At 38.5% G+C, this 24957-nt stretch overlaps 1 protein-coding gene across 1 annotated transcript in view; it reads right to left on the bottom strand.

Annotated features, from left to right (window-relative positions):
• Positions 1–24957, bottom strand: part of LOC128658003 (gastrula zinc finger protein XlCGF53.1-like) — a 70526-nt gene that overhangs the window by 24286 nt on the left and 21283 nt on the right. Inside the window, exons 7-8 of the mRNA XM_053712443.1 lie at positions 12342–12425; positions 11046–11138 (exon numbers count right to left, since the gene is read on the bottom strand). Coding sequence (XP_053568418.1) covers positions 11046–11138; positions 12342–12425 — 177 coding nt within the window. The remainder of the gene's footprint in view (positions 1–11045; positions 11139–12341; positions 12426–24957) is intronic.

Here is a 24957-nt window from a genome sequence, read left to right as displayed (position 1 = left end):
TGATTTGGGTTGTGGATTTATTTTTCAGCGGAATTGGCTGTCTTTATTTTTATCCCTCCCTCTCTAGTGACTCTTGCGTTGAAGTTCCACATCTTGGGTATTTGCTATCCCATACGTCACTAGCTCATGGACTCTTGCCAATTACATGAAAGAAAACATAATTTATGTAAGAATTTACCTGATAAATTAATTTTTTTCATATTGGTAAGAGTCCATGAGGCCCACCCTTTTTGTGGTGGTTATGATTTTTTTGTATAAAGCACAATTATTCCAATTCCGTGTTGATGCTTTCGCTCCTTTCTTATCACCCCACTTCTTGGCTATTCATTAAACTGAATTGTGGGTGTGGTGGGGGTGTATTTATAGGCATTTTGAGGTTTGGGGAACTTTGCCCCTCCTGGTAGGAATGTATATCCCATACGTCACTAGCTCATGGACTCTTGGTGGTTAGATAACCATTGTATAGTTCAAGGGGCCTCTTTATTGTTCGTCCAACCTGGACTATGATCACAAAAGATGCAAGTCTTTCAGGTTGGGGAGCTGTCTGGGGATCTCTGACAGCACAAGGGGTTTGGAAATCTTAAGAGGCGAGGTTACCAATCAATATTTTAGAACTCCGTGCTATTTTCAGGGATCTTCAGGTTTGGCCTCTGTTGAAGTGAGAAACGTTCATTTGTTTTCAGACAGACAATATCAGAACTGTGGCATATGTCAATCATCAGGGTGGGACTCACAATCCCCAAGCTATGAAAGGCGTATCTCAGATATTTGCTTGGGCGGAATCCAGCTCCTGTCTAATTTCTGTGGTTCATATCCCAGGTATAAACAATTGGGAAGCAGATTATCTCAGCCGTCAGACTTTACATCCAGGGGAGTGGCTGCTCCATCCAGATGTGTTTTCTCAGATTGTTCATATGTGGGGTCTTCCAGAAATCGATCTGATGGCTTGTCATCTAAACAAGAAACTACCCAGGTACCTGTCCAGGTCCAGGGATCCTCAGGCGGAAGCAGTGGATGCATTAGCAGTTCCTTGGTGTTACCAACCTGCTTATATCTTCCCGCCTCTGGTTCTTCTTCCAAGAGTGATTTCCAAGATTATCATGGAACAATCGTTTGTGTTGCTGGTGGCTCCAGCATGGCCTCACAGGTTTTTGTTCCGATGTCCAGTTGCCAACGTTGGCCACTTCCATTAAGGCCAGACCTTCTGTCTCGAGGTTTGTTTTTCCATCAGAATCTCAAATCATTAAATTTGAAGGTATGGAAATTGAATGCCTAATACTTAGTCATAGAGGTTTCTCTGACTCAGTGATTAATACTATGTTAGAGGCTCGTAAATCTGTTTCTAGGAAGATTTATTATCGAGTTTGGAAGACTTCTATTTCATGGTGTTCTTATAAATTCTCCTGGCATTCTTTTAGAATTCCTAGAATTTTACAGTTTCTTCAGGATGGTTTGGATAAGGGTATGTCTGCAAGTTCCTTGAAGGGACAAATCTCTGCTCTTTCTGTTTTATTTCACAGAAAAATTGCTAAGCTTCCTGATATTCACTTTTTTGTACAGGCTTTGGTCCATATCAAGGCTTTACAGGCTCCTCTGTTTGAGCCTATGCATTCTTTGGACATTAAACTACTTTCTTGGAAAGTGTTGTTCCTTTTGGCCATCTCTTCTGCTAGAAGAGTTTCCGAATTATCTGCTCTTTCTCGTTAATCTCCTTTTCTGATTTTCCATCAGGATAAGGCAGTTTTGCGGACTTCATTTAAATTTCTACCTAAGGTTGTAAATTCTAACAACATTAATTAGAGAAATTGTTGTCCCTTCTTTGTGTCCTAATCCTAAGAATTCTTTGGAGAGATCCTTACATTCTTTGGATGTGGTAAGAGCTTTTAAATATTATGTGGAAGCTACTAAAGCTTTCAAGAAGACTTCTAGTCTATTTGTTATCTTTTCTGGTTCTAGGAAAGGTCAGAAGGCTTTTGATTCATCAGGCTTATTTGGAGTCGGGTCAGGCCCCGTCTTAGAGAATTACAGCTCATTCTACAAGATCAGTTTCCACTTCCTGGGCTTTTAAGAATGAAGCTTCAGTTGATCAGATTTGCAAAGCAACAACTTGGTCTTCTTTGCATACATTTACTAAATTCTACCGTTTTGATGTATTTGCTTCTTCAGAAGCAGTTTTTGGAAGAAAAGTTTTTCAGGCAGCTGTTTCAGTTTGATTCCTCTGCTTACGTTTAAGTTGTTTATTTTCATTATGAAAATAAATTTATAATTTGGGTTGTGGATTAATTTTTTCAACGGAAAAAGGCTGTTATTATTTTATCCCTCCCTCTCTCTAGTGACTCTTCCATGGAGTTCCACATCTTGGGTATTACTATCCAATACGTCACTAGCTCATGGACTCTTGCCAATTACATGAAAGAAAACATAATTTATATAAGAACTTACCTGATAAATTCATTTCTTTCATATTGGCAAGAGTTCATGAGACCCACCCTTATTATGGTGGTTATGATTTTTTGTATAAAGCACAATTATTTCCAAATTTCCTTTGTTGATGCTTTCTACTCCTTTCTTTATCACCCCACTGCTTGGCTATTCGTTAAACTGAATTGTGGGTGTGGTGAGGGGTGTATTTATAGGCATTTTGAGGTTTGGGAAACATTGCCCCTCCTGGTAGGATTGTATATCTCATACGTCACTAGCTCATGGACTCTTGCCAATATGAAAGAAATGAATTTATCAGGTAAGTTCTTACATAAATTATGTTTTTTCACTTTTTCAGGACAGTATAAGTTTACAACAATTCCTGGCTTATGTGCAACCCAGAAATAAAATAGGAGTCATCATTTGGATTGTTTATATTAAATCAGATGATTTGGATGATATAGTGCAGATCTTGTTATTTATACCTAGCCCTAGATTGGTGGGATTTGTTATTTGAATTGATGTGCACTATTATCTGTTTGCACAATTATTAGTGGATCACTTGCTATTGCTGATTATATGTACTGTATAGATAAATGTGTAAGGCTTTGTCCTGTTATTGATATAGACATTGGCACTTTTGATTTTTTTTTTATATTTTGTATGTATTGTAAAGTGTACCAAATTCAACCTCTAAGTATATATCTGTTATTTTAAGAGCGGACTAGATACTTTGTCCCTAACCTTTTAGCTAGTTATTTACCATTGCATATAGAATTAAGATTTTTTTATATTGGAATATAGTCCAGGCTTACTTTTATTGAGAGGCCCCTTGCCAAGGAGGAAAACCCTTTGCATTGGTCGAGTTAACAAAGATAAATATCCCACATTGAGAAAACCCTATTTATGCATCTCAGGCACCTCAACACCATCTGAGCGCCTATTCTCTGCTGCAGGCAAAATAGTTTACAAAAAGAGAGCCAGCCTCAGCCAGGAGTATGTGCTCACGTTGACATTTTTGCATTTCAATGCAATGTTTCTGAAAGAGTGAATAGGATCACTGTTTTATAACATTCTCTGTCTACCTCTTTCTAGTTCTTCCTCTTTTGAAACCCTTCATAGTTTGGTTTCGCTTAATTATTAAAATTTGTTCTGCTGCTTAAAAATTGGACAAAACTGTTTAACAGACTCCGGATACCCCAACAAAAGAGAACACCTCCAACCCTGGAACCTGTATCTGTAGAGCTGGAAGTGATTCTAGCAGGTAGCCCACCCTAATAACCAGACAAGACCAGTATTAAGGTGAAACAAGAACTGTTTTATTCACACAAACTCACAGTATTTATACACAATTGCCATCTAATAAGAGCCTAATCCCATTAGAGAACAATACTGCCCCCCCCCCCCCGACAGCTTGACGCCTCCATAATAATAATTAAGCGAAACAAAACTATGAATGGTTTCAAAACAGGAAGAACTAGAAAGAGGTAGACAGAGAATGTTATAAAACAGTGATCCTATTCACTCTTTCAGAAACATTGCATTGAAATGCAAAAATGTCAACGTGAGCACATACTCCTGGCTGAGGCTGGCTCTCTTTTTGTAAACTATTTTGCCTGCAGCATAGAATAGGCGCTCAGATGGTGTTGAGGTGCCTGAGATGCATAAATAGGGTTTTGTCAATGTGGGATATTTATCTTTGTTAACTCGACCAATGCAAAGGGTTTTCCTCCTTGACAAGGAGCCTCTCAATAAAAGTAAGCCTGGACTATATTCCAATATAAAAAAATCTTAATTCTATATGCAATGGTAAATAACTAGCTATAAGGTTAGGGACAAAGTATCTAGTCCGCTCTTAAAATAACAGATATATACTTAGAGGTTGAATTTGGTACACATTACAATACATACAAAATATAAAAAAAAAAAATCAAAAGTGCCAATGACTATATCAATAACAGGACAAAGCCTTACACATTTATCTATACAGTACATATAATGAGCAATAGCAAGCGATCCACTAATAATTGTGCAAACAGATAATAGTGCACATCAATTCAAATAACAAATCCCACCAATCTAGGGCTAGGTATAAATAACAAGATCTGCACTATATCATCCAAATCATCTGATTTAATATAAACAATCCAAATGATGACTCCTATTTTATTTCTGGGTTGCACATAAGCCAGGAATTGTTGTAAACTTATACTGTCCTGAAAAAGTGAAAAAACATAATTTATGTAAGAACTTACCTGATAAATTCATTTCTTTCATATTGGCAAGAGTCCATGAGCTAGTGACGTATGAGATATACAATCCTACCAGGAGGGGCAAAGTTTCCCAAACCTCAAAATGCCTATAAATACACCCCTCACCACACCCACAATTCAGTTTAATGAATAGCCAAGCAGTGGGGTGATAAAGAAAGGAGTAGAAAGCATCAAGAAAGGAAATTTGGAAATAATTGTGCTTTATACAAAAAATCATAACCACCATAATAAGGGTGGGTCTCATGGACTCTTGCCAATATGAAAGAAATGAATTTATCAGGTAAGTTCTTATATAAATTATGTTTTCTTTCATGTAATTGGCAAGAGTCCATGAGCTAGTGACGTATGGGATAGTAATACCCAAGATGTGGAACTCCATGGAAGAGTCACTAGAGAGAGGGAGGGATAAAATAATAACAGCCTTTTTCCGTTGAAAAAATGAATCCACAACCCAAATTATAAATTTATTTTCATAATGAAAAGAAACAACTTAAACATAAGCAGAGGAATCAAACTAAAACAGCTGCCTGAAAAATTTTTCTTCCAAAAACTGCTTCTGAAGAAGCAAATACATCAAAACGGTAGAATTTAGTAAATGTATGCAAAGAAGACCAAGTTTCTGCTTTGCAAATCTGATCAACTGAAGCTTCATTCTTAAAAGCCCACGAAGTGGAGACTGATCTTGTAGAATGAGCTGTAATTCTCTAAGGCGGGGCCTGACCCAACTCCAAATAAGCCTGATGAATCAAAAGCCTTCTGACCTTTCCTAGAACCAGAAAAGATAACAAATAGACTAGAAGTCTTCTTGAAATCTTTAGTAGCTTCCACATAATATTTAAAAGCTCTTACCACATCCAAAGAATGTAAGGATCTCTCCAAAAAATTCTTAGGATTAGGACACAAAGAAGGGACAACAATTTCTCTATTAATGTTGTTAGAATTTACAACCTTAGGTAGAAATTTAAATGAAGTCCGCAAAACTGCCTTATCCTGATGGAAAATCTGAAAAGGAGATTAACGAGAAAGAGCAGATAATTCGGAAACTCTTCTAGCAGAAGAGATGGCCAAAAGGAACAACACTTTCCAAGAAAGTAGTTTAATGTCCAAATAATGCATAGGCTCAAACGGAGGAGCCTGTAAAGCCTTGATATGGACCAAAGCCTGTACAAAAAAGTGAATATCAGGAAGCTTAGCAATCTTTCTGTGAAATAAAACAGAAAGAGCAGAGATTTGTCCCTTCAAGGAACTTGCAGACATACCCTTATCCAAACCATCCTGAAGAAACTGTAAAATTCTAGGAATTCTAAAACAATTCCAGGAGAATTTATAAGAACACCATGAAATAGAAGTCTTCCAAACTCGATAATAAATCTTCCTAGAAACAGATTTACGAGCCTCTAACATAGTATTAATCACTGAGTCAGAGAAACCTCTATGACTAAGCATTAGGCATTCAATTTCCATACCTTCAAATTTAAAGATTTGAGATTCTGATGGAAAAACAAACCTCGAGACAGAAGGTCTGGCCTTAATGGAAGTGGCCAACGTTGGCAACTGGACATCCGAACAAGATCCGCATACCAAAACCTGTGAGGCCATGCTGGAGCCACCAGCAACACAAACGATTGTTCCATGATGATCTTGGAAATCACTCTTGGAAGAAGAACTAGAGGCGGGAAGATATAAGCAGGTTGGTAACACCAAGGAACTGCTAATGCATCCACTGCTTCCGCCTGAGGATCCCTGGACCTGGACAGGTACCTGGGTAGTTTCTTGTTTAGATGACAAGCCATCAGATCGATTTCTGGAAGACCCCACAGATGAACAATCTGAGAAAACACATCTGGATGGAGCAGCCACTCCCCTGGATGTAAAGTCTGACGGCTGAGATAATCTGCTTCCCAATTGTTTATACCTGGGATATGAACCACAGAAATTAGACAGGAGCTGGATTCCGCCCAAGCAAATATCTGAGATACACCTTTCATAGTTTGGGGATTGTGAGTCCCACCCTGATGATTGACATATGCCACAGTTCTGATATTGTCTGTCTGACAACAGAGGCCAAACCTGAAGATCCCTGAAAATAGCACGGAGTTCTAAAATATTGATTGGTAACCTCGCCTCTTGAGATTTCCAAACCCCTTGTGCTGTCAGAGATCCCCAGACAGCTCCCCAACCTGAAAGACTTGCATCTTTTGTGATCATAGTCCAGGTTGGACGAACAATAAAGAGGCCCCTTGAACTATACGATGGTAATCTAACCACCAAGTCACATTTCCCATTTTCCATTTCCGAACATTGGGATTTAAGGATATTAATTGTGATATATTTGTTTAATCCCTGCACCATTGGTTCAGCATACAAAGTTGGAAAGGTCTCATATGAAAACGAGCAAAGGGGATCTCGTCCGATGCTGCAGTCATGAGATCTAAAACTTCCATGCACATAGCTACTGAAGGTAATGATTGAGACTGAAGGTTCCGACAAGCTGAAACCAATCTTATTTGTCTCTTGTCTGTTAGAGACAGAGTCATGGACACTGAACCTATCTGGAAACATAAAAAGGTGACCCTTGTCTGAGGAATCAAGGAACTCTTTGGTAAATTGATCCTCCAACCATGTCTTTGAAGAAACAACACTTGTTGATTCATGTGAGATTCTGCAGAATGTAAACACTGAGCTAGTACCAAGATATCGTCCAAATAAGGAAACACCGCAATACCCCGTTCTCTGATTACAGAGAGTAGGGCACCGAGAAACTTTGAAAAGATTCTTGGAGCTGTCGCTAGGCCAAATGGAAGAGCAACAAATTAGTAATGCTGGTCTAGAAAAGAGAATCTCAGATACTGATAATGATCTGGATGAATCAGAATATAAAGATAAGCATACTGTAAGTCTATTGTTGACATATAATGTTCTTGCTGAACAAAAGGCAGAATAGTCTTTATAGTCACCATTTTGAAAATTGGTACTCTTACATAGCGATTCAAAATGTTCAGATCCAGAACTGGCCTGAATGAATTTTCTTTCCTTGGGACAATGAATAGATTTGAATAAAACCCAAACCCTGTTCCTGAAACGGAACTGGTATGATTACCCCTGAAAGCTCCAGGTCTGAAACACACTTTCGAAAAGCCTGAGCCTTTACTGGATTTGCTGGGATGCATGAGAGAAAAAAAGCTTCTAACAGGAGGTCTTACTCTGAATCCTATTCGGTACCCTTGAGACAATACTCTGAATCCATTGATTTTGGACAGAATCTGCCCAAATGTTTTGGAAGAATCTTAATCTGCCCCCTATCAGCTGAGCTAGAAGGAGGGCTGCACCTTCATGCAGACTTGGGGGCTGGCTTTGGTTTCTTAAATGGTCTGGATTTATTCAAACTTGAAGAAGGTTTTCAATTGAAACCAGATAACTTATTACCTTGGAAAGAAAGAGATAGTAATCTAGACTTAGATACCATGTCAGCATTCCAATATTTGAGCCACAAAGCTCTACTAGCTAAAATAGCTAAAGACATAGATTTAACATCAGTTTTTATGACATCAAAAATGGCATCACAGATAAAATGATTAGCATGTTGAAGCAAGCAAACAATGCTAGACAACTCAGGATCTGTTGCCTGTTGCGCTAAACTTTCCAACCAAAAAGTTGATGCAGCTGCAACATCAGCCATAGAAATGGCGGGCCTGAGAAGATAGCCAGAATATAAATAAGCTTTCCTTAGATAAGATTCAAGTTTCCTATCTAAAGGGTCTTTAGAAGAAGTACTATCTTCCATAGGAATAGTAGTACGTTTAGCAAGAGTAGAAATGGCCTCATCAACTTTGGGGATCTTTTCCCAAAACTCTAATCTAACTGCTTGCAAAGGATACGATTTTTTTAAACCTTGAAGAAGGGATAAAAGAAGTACCGGGCCTATTCCATTCCTTAGAAATCATATCAGAAATAGCATCAGGAACTGGAAAAACCTCTGGAGTAACCACAGGAGGTTTATAAACAGAATTTAAACGTTTACTAGTTTTAATATCAAGAGGACTAGTTTCCTCAATATCCAATGTAATCAACACCTCTTTTAACAAGGAACGAATATACTGCATTTTAAATAAATAAGTACATTTGTCATTGTCAATATCTGAGGAAGGATCTTCTGAATCAGATAGATCCTCATCAGGTATATATATTCACAGGTATATCATGTACATTAGATGTTGAAGGAACAACAGGCATAGTACTATTACTGATGGACACATTCTCTGCATATAAAAGCTCATCATGACAACTATTACATACCACAGCTGTAGATGTAATCTCCACAAATTTACAACAAATGCACTTAGCTTTGGTAGAACTGTTATCATGCAGCAGGGTTCCAACAGTGGTTTCTGAGACAGGATCAGATTGAGACATCTTGCAAATGTAAGAGAAAAAACAACATATAAAGCAAAATTATCAATTTCCTTATATGGCAGTTTCAGGAATAGGAAAAAAATGCAAACAGCATAGCCCTCTGACAAAGAAAAAGGCAAGAGGCATATAAGAATGGGGTTTTAAATAATGAAATTATTTGGCGACAAGTATGACACACAACTTAACTGAAAATGTTTTGGCGCTAACAACATCCAGAAATGACACACTCGCGTCATTGAAGATGCAACCTTGTGCAAGGAACTCGGAAATGACGAATTTGAGTCATCGGACGTACCTTCACACCAAAAAAAATTCTTGCGCCAAGAATGACGCAATAAACTTTGGCATTTTGCGCCCTCACGAGCCTAATTTTGCCCACTAAATTTTAATGAGAAAAGCAGTCAGTTTGAAAAAAAGACTAAACCCCAGGTAAGAAAAATATTTTCCTAAATATGTTTTTCCCCAAATATGAAACTGACAGTCTGCAAAAGGAAAAATACATAAACCTGACTCATGGCAAATATAAGTACAATACATATATTTAGAACTTTATATAAAATACATGAAGTGCCAAACCATAGCTGAGAGTGTCTTAAGTAATGAAAACATACTTACCGAAAGACACCCATCCACATATAGCCAAACCAGTACTGAAACGGTTATCAGTAGAGGTAATGGAATATGAGAGTATATCGTTGATCTGAATAAGGGAGGTAGGAGATGAATCTCTACGACCGATAACCGAGAACCTATGAAATACATCTCCCGTGAGGAAAACCATTGCATTCAATAGGTGATACTCCCTTCACATCCCTCTGACATTCACTGTACTCTGAGAGGAACCGGGCTTCAAAATGCTGAGAAGCGCATATCAACGTAGAAATCTTAGCACAAACTTACTTCACCACCTCCATAGGAGGCAAAGTTTGTAAAACTGAATTGTGGGTGTGGTGAGGGGTGCATTTATAGGCATTTTGAGGTTTGGGAAACTTTGCCCCTCCTGCTAGGATTGTATATCATATACCTCACTAGCTCATTGACTCTTGCCAATTACATGAAAGAAATAAACATCTGTATACGTCCTTTAGGCCAAGGGCATAACCATAAAACACAATACCATGTGCAGGAGCTCACTTGGAGTGAAGCACCTGGTGCCATGCACAGACCAACTAAATGATTATGAGATTCGTTGACAACTATTTTCATAATCGATTATATCAATTAGTCGTTGCAGCTCTAACTTTATTATTTTAATTGATAATAACCTAAAAGTAATTTTTTTTAAATGATTCTGTTTATATTACCTGCATAACAATGATTTAGTTTGTGTGTAAACTTACTTTCAGCTGTATCTTTCAACTAAGTGTATCTTAGCATCTTTTTAAGTTTTAACACACACCTCTGCTGCACCATAGTGAGCACAGGCTTACCATTTTTTTGTTTTCCTTACCCCACTTTATAATTTATTGCACGCTTTTACAATTTCTATGGTCCACACTGCTGCCACTTCTCACCTGAGTAATTATTAGTAATATTGTCTTTTTACCTATTGTATTGTGCTCTCTGCATCTGTTTGGTTGGTGCTGTGGCTTGCTGGCAGAGTACAATCTCCCTTTAAAATTTCCCACGTTAAAATTTATGCACCTACAAAGTTCTACCAGGGTATCCACAGCTGATCAGATGACAATAGTAATGATTACACTCTGGCAAATATAAATGACAGCAGCTGTATAGGGATTGGGTGTCATATGATGAGGATAACTAAACACTAGAAATGTGACAACAGAGAGCGAGTATAAAACTATATTTTACTGGGACACTCAGTGATTAAGGTGACACCCTGACTGGTGATATAAGGTACAGTACTTACAGACAATAAGCTATAAAAAACCAGGCAATACCTCATAAACAGAAGACACGTCACACACGTGCACTTACCTTCATTGTCACACATTTCCTGCATTGGAGCTTCCAGCTGACACGTTACACTCACATCTTCTGTTTCAACATCTACGTCAGTATTAATGTCACCTGTCAGAACATTTATTGCAGACAATATTTAATGTTTTAGGACTTTATTTCATCCTCAAAGGGATACTAAACCCAATTTTTTTCCTTAACTCCTATTATCAATCTTTCTTCGTTCTCTTGCTATGTTTATTTAAAAAGCAGGACTGTAAGGCTTAGGAGCTGAGAAAGAGAAAGAGAAAGAAAGAGAGAGAAAGAGAGAGAAAGAGAGAGAAAGAGAGAGAAAGAGAGAGAAAGAGAGAGAAAGAGAGAGAAAGAGAGAGAAAGAGAGAGAAAGAGAGAGAAAGAGAGAGAAAGAGAGAGAAAGAGAGAGAAAGAGAGAGAAAGAGAGAGAAAGAGAGAGAAAGAGAGAGAAAAAGAGAGAGAATGAATGCACAGGGCATGTATGAGTACTATTCTACTGAAGCAGAGGGTGAGAGAATAGAGGGCATGTATGTGTACTATTCACATGAAACAGAAAGTGAGAGAGAGAATAGAGGGCATGTGTGTGTACTATTCACATGAAGCAGAGGGAGAGAGAGAAGAGAGAGAGCATATGTGTGTACTATTCACATAAAGCAGAGGGTGAGAGAGAAGAGAGGGCATGTGTGTATACTATTCACATGAAGCAGACTTGATAAAGCAGAGAGTGAAAGAGGGCAGGTGTGTGTACTATTTACATGAAGCAGAGGGTGAGAGAGAAGGGAAGAGAGAGTGTGTGTATTATTTACATAAAGCAGAGGGCGAGAGAGGGCATGTGTGTGTACTATTTACATGAAGCAGAGGGTGAGAGAGGGCATGTGTGTGTACTATTTACATGAAGCAGAGGGTGAGAGAGAAGGGAAGAGAGAGTGTGTGTATTATTTACATAAAGCAGATGCTGATAGAGAAGGGAAGAGAGGGCCTGTGTGTGAATCATTTACATGAAGCAGAGGGTGAGAGAGAAGGGAAGAGAGGGCGTGTGTGTGTGCTATTTACATGAAGCAGAGGGTGATAGAGAAGGGAAGAGAGGGTATGTGTCTGTACTATTAACATGAAGCAGACTTGATAAAGAAGAGTGAGAGAGAAGGTAAGATAGGGCATATGTATTAAGTACTCACATGAAGCAGAGGGTGAAAAAGAAGAGAATAGAGGGCCTCTATGAATAGTACTTGCATGAAGCAGAGGGTGAGATAATTTGAGAATCTGAGTTTTCTAACTGTGAAGCTTATACCATAGATCACTCACCTGCAGAGACATCTGATGGCTGAATATTCTGTACACGTTCTTGTGCTCCTGTGTCTAGATTTTCATCATTGCAACCTGTTAGTTCTAATAAAGAATAAAAAGTTAACTTAGGTTATCATAAAACAATGTATTCTATTTTTTATTTTATTTTAAAGATGATCTGTTCTTGAATAAACCTACTTTTTTAATCAAACTATGCACATCACAACCCAAGAATGTGACATGCATTTTCTGCTAATCTGTTGAATAAATATGTTTATTCCTATAATAATATTAATATACAATTGCATTATTAGAGCGAGATTACAAGTGGCGTGGCAAATCTAAATTTTTAGCTAGCAAAAACACAGCTAGCAAAATGCTTTTGCCGCTTCTCGGGATCCGTTCGTATTACAAATTGAAAAAACATACGGCTAGATTTAGAGTTTGGCGTCAGCCGTCAAAACCAGCGTTAGAGGCTCCTAACGCTGGTTTTGGGCTACCGCCGGTATTTAGAGTCAGTCAGGAAAGGGTCTAACGCTCACTTTCCAGCCGCGACTTTTCCATACCGCAGATCCCCTTACGTCAATTGCGTATCCTATCTTTTCAATGGGATCTTTCTAACGCCGGTATTTAGAGTCGTGGCTGAAGTGAGCGTTAGAAATCTAATGACAAAACTCGGAACAGCCAATAGAATGCGAGCTCAATCTGATTGGCTGATCCAATCAGCCAATCGGATTGAACTTGAATCTGATTGGCTGATTCCATCAGCCAATCAGAATTTTCCTACCTTAATTCCGATTGGCTGATAGAATCCTATCAGCCAATCGGAATTCGAGGGACGCCATCTTGGATGACGTCCCTTAAAGGAACCTTCATTCTTCATTTAGACGTCGGAAGAAGAGGATGGATCCGCATCGGAGGTCTTCAAGATGGAGCCGTTCGTCATCGGATGAAGATAGAAGATGCCGCTTGGATCAAGATGGTTGCCGGTCCGGATCTACTCTTCTTCCCGGATAGGATGAAGACTTTGGAGCCTCTTCTGGACCTCTTCAGCCGCCGCTTGATAGAAGACTTCAGCCGGATTATGGATCGCCAGCCCCCTCTTGGGCTTGGATGAAGACTTCAGAGGACGGATCGGTGAACCTGGTATGGTGAAGATAAGGTAGGAAGATCTTCAGGGGCTTAGTGTTAGGTTTATTTAAGGGGGGTTTGGGTTAGATTAGGGGTATGTGGGTGGTGGGTTGTAATGTTGGGGGGGGGTATTGTATGTTTTTTTTTACAGGCAAAAGAGCTGAATTATTTGGGGCATGCCCCGCAAATGGCCCTTTTCAGGGCTGGTAAGGTAAAAGAGCTTTGAACTTTTTTAATTTAGAATAGGGTAGGGCATTTTTTTATTTTGGGGGTCTTTGTTATTTTATTAGGGGGCTTAGAGTAGGTATAATTAGTTTAAAATTGTTGTAATATTTTTCTAATGTTTGTAAATATTTTTTTATTTTTTGTAACTTAGTTCTTTTTTATTTTTTGTACTTTAGTTAGTTTATTTAAATGTATTTATTTGTAGGTATTGTATTTAATTAATTTATTGATAGTGTAGTGTTAGGTTTAATTGTAGGTATTTTATTTAATTTATTTATTGATAGTGTAGTGTTAGGTTTAATTGTAACTTAGGTTAGGATTTATTTTACAGGTAATTTTGTTATTATTTTAACTAGGTAAGTATTAAATAGTTATTAACTATTTAATAGCTATTGTACCTGGTTAAAATAATTACAAAGTTACCTGTAAAATAAATATAAATCCTAAAATAGCTACAATATAATTATTCGTTATATTGTAGCTATATTAGGGTTTATTTTACAGGTAAGTATTTAGCTTTAAATAGGAATAATTTATTTAATAAGAGTTAATTTATTTTGTTAGATTTAAATTATATTTAATTTAGGGGGGTGTTAGGGTTAGGGTTAGACTTAGCTTTAGGGGTTAATCCATTTATTATAGTAGCGGTGAGATCCGGTCGGCAGATTAGGGGTTAATAATTAAAGTTAGGTGTCGGCGATGTTAGGGAGGGCAGATTAGGGGTTAATAACTTTATTATAGTAGCGGTGAGGTGCGGTCGGCAGATTAGGGGTTAATTATTGTAGGTAGCTGGCGGCGACGCTGTGGGGGCAAATTAGGGGTTAATAAATATAATATAGGGGTCGGCGGTGTTAGGGGCAGCAGATTAGGGGTTCATAGGGATAACGTAGGTGGCGGCGGTGTACGGAGCGGCAGATTAGGGGTTAAAAAAAAATATGCAGGGGTCAGCGATAGCGGGGGCGGCAGATTAGAGGTTAATAAGTGTAAGGTTAGGGGTGTCTAGACTCGGGGTACATGTTAGGGTGTTAGGTGCAGACTTAGGAAGTGTTTCCCCATAGGAAACAATGGGGCCGCGTTAGGAGCTGAACGCTGCTTTTTTTCAGCTCAAAATGCCCCATTGTTTCCTATGGGGGAATCGTGCACAAGCACGTTTTTGAAGCTGGCCGCGTCCGTAAGCACCGCTGGTATCGAGAGTTGCAGTTGCGGTAAATATGCTATACGCTCCTTTTTTGGAGCCTAACGCAGCCATTCTGTGAACTCTAAATACCAGCGGTATTTAAAAGGTGCGGCCAGAAAAAAGCACGCGTAGCTAACGCACCCCTTTGGCCGCAAAACTCCAAATCTAGGCCATAATTTATGTAAGAACTTACCTGATAAATTCATTTCTTTCATATTAGCAAGAGTCCATGAGCTAGTGACGTATGGGATATACATTCCTACCAGGAGGGGCAAAGTTTCCCAAACCTCAAAATGCCTATAAATACACCCCTCACCACACCCACAATTCAGTTTAACGAATAGCCAAGAAGTGGGGTGATAAGAAAGGAGCGAAAGCATCAAAAATAAGGAATTGGAATAATTGTGCTTTATACAAAAAAATCATAACCACCACAAAAAAGGGTGGGTCTCATGGACTCTTGCTAATATGAAAGAAATGAATTCATCAGGTAAGTTCTTACATAAATTATGTTTTCTTTCATGTAATTAGCAAGAGTCCATGAGCTAGTGACGTATGGGATAGCAGAAACCCAAGATGTGGAACTTCCACGCAAGAGTCACTAGACAGGGAGGGATAAAATAAAGACAGCCAATTCCGCTGAAAAAATAATCCACAACCCAAATCAAAAGTTTTAATCTAAATAATGAAAAAAACTGAAATCATAAGCAGAAGAATCAAACTGAAACAGCTGCCTGAAGTACTTTTCTACCAAAAACTGCTTCAGAAGAAGAGAAAACATCAAAATGGTAGAATTTAGTAAAAGTATGCAAAGAAGACCAAGTTGCTACTTTGCAAATCTGATCAACAGAAGCTTCATTCCTAAAAGCCCAGGAAGTAGAAACTGACCTAGTAGAATGAGCCGTAATCCTTCGAGGCGGGGACTTCCCCGACTCCACATAAGCATGATGAATCAAAGACTTTAACCAAGACGCCAAAGAAATGGCAGAAGCTTTCTGACCTTTCCTGGAACCAGAAAAGATAACAAATAGACTAGAAGTTTTTCTAAAATCTTTAGTAGCTTCAACATAATACTTCAATGCTCTTACTACATCCAAAGAATGTAAAGATCTCTCCTTTGAATTCTTAGGATTAGGGCACAATGAAAGGACAACAATTTCTCTACTAATGTTGTTAGAATTCACAACCTTAGGTAAAAATTGAAATGAAGTCCGCAACACCGCCTTATCCTGATGAAAAATCAGAAAAGGAGATTCACAAGAAAGAGCAGATAACTCAGAAACTCTTCTAGCAGAAGAGATGGCCAAAAGGAACAAAAAACTTTCCAAGAAAGAAATTTAATATCCAGAGAATGCATAGGTTCAAACGGAGGAGCCTGTAAAGCCCTCAGAACCAAATTAAGACTCCAAGGAGGAGAGATTGACTTAAATGACAGGCTTGATACGAACTAAAGCCTGCACAAAACAATGAATATCAGGAAGATTAGCAATCTTTCTGTGAAAAAGAACAGAAAGAGCAGAGATTTGTCCTTTCAAAGAACTTGCAGATAAACCTTTATCCAAACCATCCTGAAGAAACTGTAAAATTCTAGGAATTCTAAAAGAATACCAGGAGAACTTATGAGAAGAACACCAAGAAATGTAAGTCTTCCAGACTCGATAATAAATCTTCCTAGACACGGATTTACGAGCCTGTAACATAGTATTAAATACTGAGTCAGAGAAACCTCTATGACTAAGAATCAAGCATTCAATTTCCATACCTTCAAATTTAATGATTTGAGATCCTGATGGAAAAATGGGCCTTGAGACAGGTCTGGTCTTAACGGAAGTGTCCAAGGTTGGCAACTGGCCATCCGAATGAGATCCACATACCAAAACCTGTGAGGCCATGCTGGAGCTACCAGCAGTACAAACGAACGTTCCATTAGAATTTTGGAAATCACTCTTGGAAGAAGAACTAGAGGCGGAAAGATATAGGCAGGATGATAATTCCAAGGAAGCAACAACGTGTCCACTGCTTCCGCCTGAGTATCCCTGGATCTGGACAGATACCTGGGAAGTTTCTTGTTTAGATGAGAGGCCATCAGATCTATTTCTGGAAGTCCCCAGATTTGAACAATCTGAAGAAAAACCTCTGGGTGAAGAGACCATTTGCCCGGATGTAACGACTGGCGACTGAGATAATCCGCTTCCCAATTGTCTACGCTTGGGATGTGAACCGCAGAAATTAGACAGGAGCTGGATTCCGCCCATACAAGTATCCGAGATACTTCTTTCATAGCTTGAGGACTGTGAGTCCCACCTTGATGATTGACATACGCCACGGTTGTGACATTGTCCGTCTGAAAACAAATAAACGACTCTCTCTTCAGAAGAGGCCAGAACTGAAGAGCTCTGAAAATCGCACGGAGTTCCAAAATATTGATTGGTAATCTTGCCTCCTGAGATTCCCAAACCCCCTGCGCTGTCAGAGATCCCCATACAGCTCCCAAACCTGAAAGACTCGCATCTGTTGAGATCACAGTCCAGGTTGGGCGAAAAAGAGGCCCCCTGAATTAAACGATGGTGGTCCAACCACCTAGTCAGAGAAGACCGAACATTGGGATTTAAGGATATTATTTGTGATATCCTTGTATAATCCCTGCACCACTGGTTCAGCATACAAAGCTGAAGAGGTCTCATGTGAAAACGAGCAAAGGGGATCGCGTCCGATGCAGCAGTCATGAGACCTAGAATTTCCATGCAAAAAGCTACCGAAGGGAATGATTGAGACTGAAGGGTTTGACAAGCTGAAACCAACTTCAGACGTCTCTTTTCTGTTAGAGACAAAGTCATGGACACTGAATCTATTTGAAAGCCCAAAAAGGTTACCTTTGTCTGAGGAATCAAATAACTCTTTGGTAAATTGATCCTCCAACCATGTTTTTGATGAAACAACACAAGTTGATTCGTATGAGATTCTGCAGAATGTAAAGACTGAGCAAGTACCAAGATATCGTCCAAATAAGGAAATACCGCAATACCCTGTTCTCTTATTACAGAGAGAAGGGCACCGAGAACCTTTGAAAAGATCCTTGGAGCTGTTGCTAGGCCACACGGAAGGGCAACAAACTGGTAATGCTTGTCTAGAAAAGAGAATCTCAGGAACTGATAGTGATCTGGATGAATCGGAATATGAAGATATGCATCCTGTAAATCTATTGTGGACATATAATGCCCTTGCTGAACAAAAGGCAGAATAGTCCTTATAGTCAACCATTTTGAATGTTGGTTTTCTTACATAACGATTCAATATTTTTAGATCCAGAACTGGTCTGAAGGAATTCTCCTTCTTTGGAACAATGAATAGATTTGAATAAAACCCCAGCCCCCGTTCCAGAACTGGAACAATTACCCCAGCCAACTCTACATCTGAAACACATTTCAGAAATGCCTGAGCCTTCACTGGGTTTACTGGAATGCGAGAGAGAAAAAATCTTCTCACAGGAGGTCTTATCTTGAAACCTATTCTGTATCCTTGAGAAACAATGTTCTGAATCCAAAGACTGTGAATCGAATTGATCCAAATATCTTTGAAAAATCGTAACCTGCCCCCTACCAGCTGTGCTGGAATAAGGGCCGCACCTTCATGCGGATTTAGGATCTGGTTTTGACTTTCTGAACGGCTTGGATTTACTCCAGACTGGAGAAGGTTTCCAAACGGAAACCGTTCCTTTAGGGGAAGGGTCAGGCTTCTGTTCTTTATTCTGACGAAAGGAACGAAAACGATTAGCAGCCCTGTATTTACCTTTAGATTTTTTTGTCCTGAGGCAAAAAGGTTCCTTTCCCCCCAGTAACAGTTGAAATAATTGAATCCATCTGTGAACCAAATAATTTATTACCTTGGAAAGAAAGAGAAAGCAAAGTTGACTTAGAGGTCATATCTGCATTCCAAGATTTAAGCCATAAAGCTCTTCTAGCTAAGATAGCTAAAGACATATACCTGACATCAATTCTAATGATATCAAAAATGGCATCACAAATAAAGTTATTAGCATGTTGAAGAAGTTTAACAATGCTATAAGCATTATGGTCTGACACTTGTTGCGCTAAAGCCTCCAACCAGAAAGTTGAAGCTGCAGCAACATCAGCCAAAGAAATAGCAGGTCTAAGAAAATTACCTGAACATAAATAAGCTCTCCTTAGAAAGGATTCAATCTTCCTGTCTAAAGGATCCTTAAAGGAAGTACTATCCGACGTAGGAATAGTAGTACGCTTAGCAAGAGTAGAAATAGCCCCAACAACTTTAGGGATTTTATCCCAAAACTCTAATCTATCAGATGGCACAGGGTACAATTTTCTAAACCTTTGAGAAGGAGTAAATGAAGTACCCAGACTATTCCATTCCCTAGAAATTACTTCTGAAATAGCATCAGGAACTGGAAAAACTTCAGGAATAACTACATGAGGTTTGAAAATCGAATTTAAACGCTTAGTAGATTTAGTATCAAGAGGACTAGACTCCTCCATATCTAATGCAATTAACACTTCTTTAAGTAAAGAACGAATAAACTCCATCTTAAATAAATATGAAGATTTATCAGTGTCAATATCTGAGGCAGAATCTTCTGAACCAGATAGATCCTCATCAGAAACAGATAAGTCAGAATGATGACGGTCACTTAAAAATTCATCTGAAATATGAGAAGTTTTAAAAGACCTTTTACGTTTACTGGAAGGAGGAATAACAGACAGAGCCTTCCTAATAGATTTAGAAACAAATTCTTTAACATTAACAGGGACATCCTGAACATTAGATGTTGAAGGAACAACAACAGGTAATGGATTATTACTAATGGAAATACAATCTGCATTAGAAAGTTTATCATGACAGTTATCACAAACAACAGCTGGAGGAACAGTTACCAAAAGTTTACAACAGATGCACTTAACTTTGGTAGAACCAGCATCAGGCAGCGTCTTTCCAGAAGTAGATTCTGATCCAGGGTCATGCTGAGACATCTTGCAATATGTAATAGAAAAAACAACATATAAAGCAAAATTATCAAATTCCTTAAATGACAGTTTCAGGAATGGGAAAAAATGCCAAATGAACAAGCCTCTAGCAACCAGAAGCAATGAAAAATGAGACTGAAATAATGTGAAAAAAAGGTGGAGACAAGAATGACGCCCACATTATTGGCGCCAAGTACAACGCCTATATTTTTTGGCGCCAAGAATGACGCCACATCCTGTGACGCCGAAAAAAACCACGCCCACAAATTTGGCGCAAAAAACGTCTGAACGTCAAACAGCACGCAACCATACGCAACTTCCGGCGTCAATTAGGGCGCCGGAAATGACAACATTTTTGCGCCAAAAAAGTCCGCACCAAGAATGACGCAATAAATTGAAGCATTTTCAGCCCCCGCGAGCCTAACAGCCCTCAGGGAGAAAAAGTCAATTGAAAAAAAAATTTTAAGGTAAGAAAAAAATATTTCATATGCATTATCCCAAATAATGAAACTGACTGTCTGAAATAAGGAATACTGATTATCCTGAATCAAGGCAAATATAAGTTTAAACACATATATTTAGAACTTTACATATAAAGTGCCCAACCATAGCTTAGAGTGTCATAAAAAAATAAGACTTACTTACCCTAAGACACTCATCTACATATAGTAGACAGCCAAAACAGTACTGAAACGAGAATCATTAGAGGTAATGGTATATAAGAGTATATCGTCGATCTGAAAAGGGAGGTAAGAGATGAATCTCTACGACCGATAACAGAGAACCTATGAAATAGATCCCGTAGAAGGAGACCATTGACTTCAAATAGGCAATATTCTCTTCACATCCCTCTGACATTCACTGCACTCTGAGAGGAAAACCGGGCTCCAGCCTGCTGCGAAGCGCATATCAACGTAGAATCTAGCACAAACTTACTTCACCACCTCCATGGGAGGCAAAGTTTGTAAAACTGAATTGTGGGTGTGGTGAGTGGTGTATTTATAGGCATTTTGAGGTTTGGGAAACTTTGCCCCTCCTGGTAGGAATGTATATCCCATACGTCACTAGCTCATGGACTCTTGCTAATTACATGAAAGAAAAATGTTTTTTCGCTAGTGTTAGCCCAAGAAGCACAAACATCACTAGGAGTTTTCTCGCGCATGTGTTCCCCCATATAAATCAAGAGAAAAAAAAAAAGTGGAAAAAACCCCTATAATCCCTACTTGCGAAAATGATAAAATAAGTGAAAAAACCTAATACCCTACCATAAGCCCCTAGCCTAATAACCCCTAATCCGCCATTCCCCACATTGCCAACCCTAAATAAAACTATTAACCCCTAAACTTCCATCCCCCACAACGCAAACTATCTAAATAAACTGTTAACCCCTAAATGGGCACCCCCCACAATGCTCAGTAATAAACTAACTAAATCCCCTAACGTAACAATTTAAATACCCATAAATTAAATAAAAATTATAACAACTACCTTAAAATAAAATTAATAAAAAAAAAAAAACTACCTGTAAAATTTAATTAAAACCTAAGCTTACTCAAAAAAAAAAAATAAAAAAAAATTACATTACAAAAAATTAAAATTACCAAAAAAAAAATAAATTACTAGTCTAATACCCATACAAATAAAATAATAAATAAAGGACCTATTTTACAAATAAACTACCAATAGCCCTAAAACAAATAGCCCTAAAAATAACCCCTAACAACAATATTTAATGGTTTAGGATTTTATTTCACCGTCAAAAGGGATACTAAACCCAATTTTTCCCCTTAAGGATTCAGATAGAGCATGCAATTTTAAGCCACTTTCTAATTTACTCCTATTATCAAATTTTCTTCGTTCTCTTGCTATCTTTATTTAAAAAGCAGGCCTGTAAGGCTTAGGAGCTGGCCTATTTTTGGTTCAGAAGCTGGGTTACGCTTGCTCTTTGGTGGCAAAATGTAGGCACCAATAAGCAAACGCTATCCAGGTTTCTGAGCCTAAAATGGGCCGGCTCCTATTCTTTATATTCCTGCTTTTTAAATAATGATAGCAAGAAAATGAAGAAAATTTGATAATATGAGTACATTAGAAAGTTGCTTAAAATTGAATTTAGTATCCCTTTAAAGCAACTTATGTTTAACAAAGTAATGAGTACTTAATTTCCATACAATGAATACGTTGGGCATATTGAGATTGATTGATAACATCAAAAATGTATTTATTAGATTTGTAAATTCAGATGTTACTTCAATATTTAAAATAGATGGCAATTTTTTTTTAGGTATGTGCATTCACATAAAGCAGAGGGTGAGAGATAAAAGAGGGCGTGTGTGCGAGTACTATTCACATAAAGCAGAGGGTGAGAGAGAATATCCCTTTAAGCCATGACTTGGCCTTTCTGCAATGTGCTGTTACCCTGTACCGCACTGGAGTTCAAAAAGGGGGAGGAAATTGAAAAGAGAGGAACGTAGTAAATATTTACACTGAGCTAGAATGGAACAGTGACACCTGCAGGTAAAAATTAAAAAAGTGCAGGCAATTTTTTTTCTTTTACGGTCACGTCCAGTCTTTCTGCAGACACACTACAAATTCTGCGATGAGATCGCACATCGCACACTGTTCTGCCTTGGGGACATTCAGTTATATGAAAATTGATGTATACTGTCCCTTTAATGCAATTGTGAAAGGATTACATTTCATTTAGGGCTGCAACTAATGATTATTTTCATAATCGATTAAGCAGCCAATTATTTTTTCGATTAATCGACTAATTGGATAAAAAAAAAAAAATCCACATACTGAGTGATACAAATATAAACTTCAGACTAAAACTTTACCACTTTACATTAACACAACTGCGTCACAGACCAGTGGCATACCCCATCCTAGAGGGGTGATCCAGTTGTCTAACCCTGGGCAGGTGGTGCCGCGGGTTCCCCTTTTTCCCCTCTGTCCAACCATCACAGGCTGCAAGAGCGATCCCTTTTTTTTTTTTTTTAACCTTGTGTTGCAGTGACTGAACTTTTCCCTGAAAGAGCTGATTTCTAACCCCTTCTACCCCTTTCCGCCTTACCAAGCCCCAGCCGGGATCTTATGGAACTACTTGTCTGCTGGGCACACCAGAGATACCCGCTGAACTTCAACCTAGGATGCGCCAGAAGCTCATTGCTCCAGGACTCCTCTCTTTTGGGGACTTATTATACCCTCGAAGGGGCATGGACTGGGTTGATTACAAAGAGGGAGCTCACTACGGAACTGTGGGGTTTTGCTACCCCCCGTTATGGACTAAGCCCAAGTACCTTTACCACTTCGGTCCCCAGCCGCAAATAATGCCGCTTTTTGGACCACAACCCCTGGGGATCCGGGGCTATCGAAGGGTACCCAGGAATAGCCGCCACTCCCTCAGGATCACCCCAAAATCCCGACCTACATGATGTGGTTATCTCAGTTCCCCTAGCTGCTATGGAGGCGTCAAGCTGTCGGGGGGGCAGTATTGTTCTCTAATGGGATTAGGCTCTTATTAGATGGCAATTGTGTATAAATACTGTGAGTTTATGTAAATAAAACAGTTCTCGTTTCACCTTAATACTGGTCTTGTCTGGTTATCAGGGTGGGCTACTTGCTAGAATCACTTCCAGCTCTACAGCTACAGGTTCCAGGGTTGGAGAAGGTCTCTTTTGGCAGAGATACCCAGTTGGGGTATACGGAGTCTGCTACAAACGGTTTTGTCCAATTTTTAAGCAGCAGAAATTTTTTTTAATAATTAAGCTAAACAAAACTATGAACGGTTTCAAAAGAGGTAGAACTAGAAAGAGGTAGACGGATCATTGTTTTATAACATTCTCTTATTCACTCTTTCAGAAACTTTGCATTGAAATGCAAAAATGTGAACATGAGCACATACTCCTGGCTGAGGCTGGCTCTCTTTTTGTGAGCTATTTTGGCTCCAGCAGAGGCGTCTGAGATGCATAAGTAGGGTTTTGCCAATTTTGCCAAGGTGGGATATTTATCTTTGTTAACTCCACCAATGCAAAGTATTTTCCTCCTTGGCAAGGGGCCTCTCAAAGTAAGCCTGGACTTGATTCTAATATAAAAAACATATTAATTCTATATGCAAATGGTAAATAACTAGCTATAAGGTTAGGGAAAAATATCTAGTCTCCTCTTAAAATAACAGATATATACTTAGAGGTTGAATTTGGTACATATTAAAATTAATTCAAAATATAAAAAAAAAAAAAAAAAAAATCAAAAGTGCCAATGACTATATCAGTAACAGGAGAAAGCCTTACACATGTATCTATACAGTACATATAATCAGCAATAGCAAGCGATCCACTAATAATTGTGCAAACAGATAATAGTGCACATCCATTCAAATAACAAATCCCACCAATCTAGGGTTAGGTATAAATAACAAGATCTGCACTATATCATCCAAATCACCTGATTTAATATAAACAATCCAAATGATGACTCCTATTTTATTTTTGGGTTGCACATAAGCCAGGAGTAGTTGTAAACTTATACTGTCTTGAAAACGTGAAAAATAAACATCTGTAGACGTCCTTTAGGCCAAGGGCATAACCATAAAACACAATACCATGTGCAGGAGGTCGCTTGGAGTGAAGCACCTGGTGCCATGCACAGACCAACTAATTGCAAACCAACTTATCGATTATGAGATTCGTTGACAACTATTTTCATAATGGATTATATCAATTAGTCGTTGCTGCTCTAACTTCATTATTTTAATTGATAATAACCTAAAAGTTATTTTTTAAATGATTCTGTTTATATTACCTGCATAGTTTGTATGTAAACTTACTTTCAGTTGTATCTTTCAACTAAGTGTATCTTAGCATCTTTTTAAGTTTTAACACACACCTCTGCTGCACCATAGTGAGCACAGGCTTACCATTTTTTTTTGTTTTCCTTACCCCACTTTATAATTTAAGGTATGAAAGCAAACAGATTTGAGTTGGAGATTGACAGATAAAAGGGTTAGTACCAGAGAGACCAGTGTTCGATACCAGATGAGCTCCTAACAATGCAATTTAATTGGGTACACTATTGCACACTTTTACAATTTCTATGGTCCAAA

This window comes from Bombina bombina, chromosome 4 (genome assembly GCF_027579735.1).
Source record: "Bombina bombina isolate aBomBom1 chromosome 4, aBomBom1.pri, whole genome shotgun sequence".
NCBI lineage: Eukaryota > Metazoa > Chordata > Amphibia > Anura > Bombinatoridae > Bombina > Bombina bombina.
The sequence above is the reverse complement of the archived record's forward strand: the minus strand, read 5'-3'. Positions and strand labels throughout refer to the sequence as shown.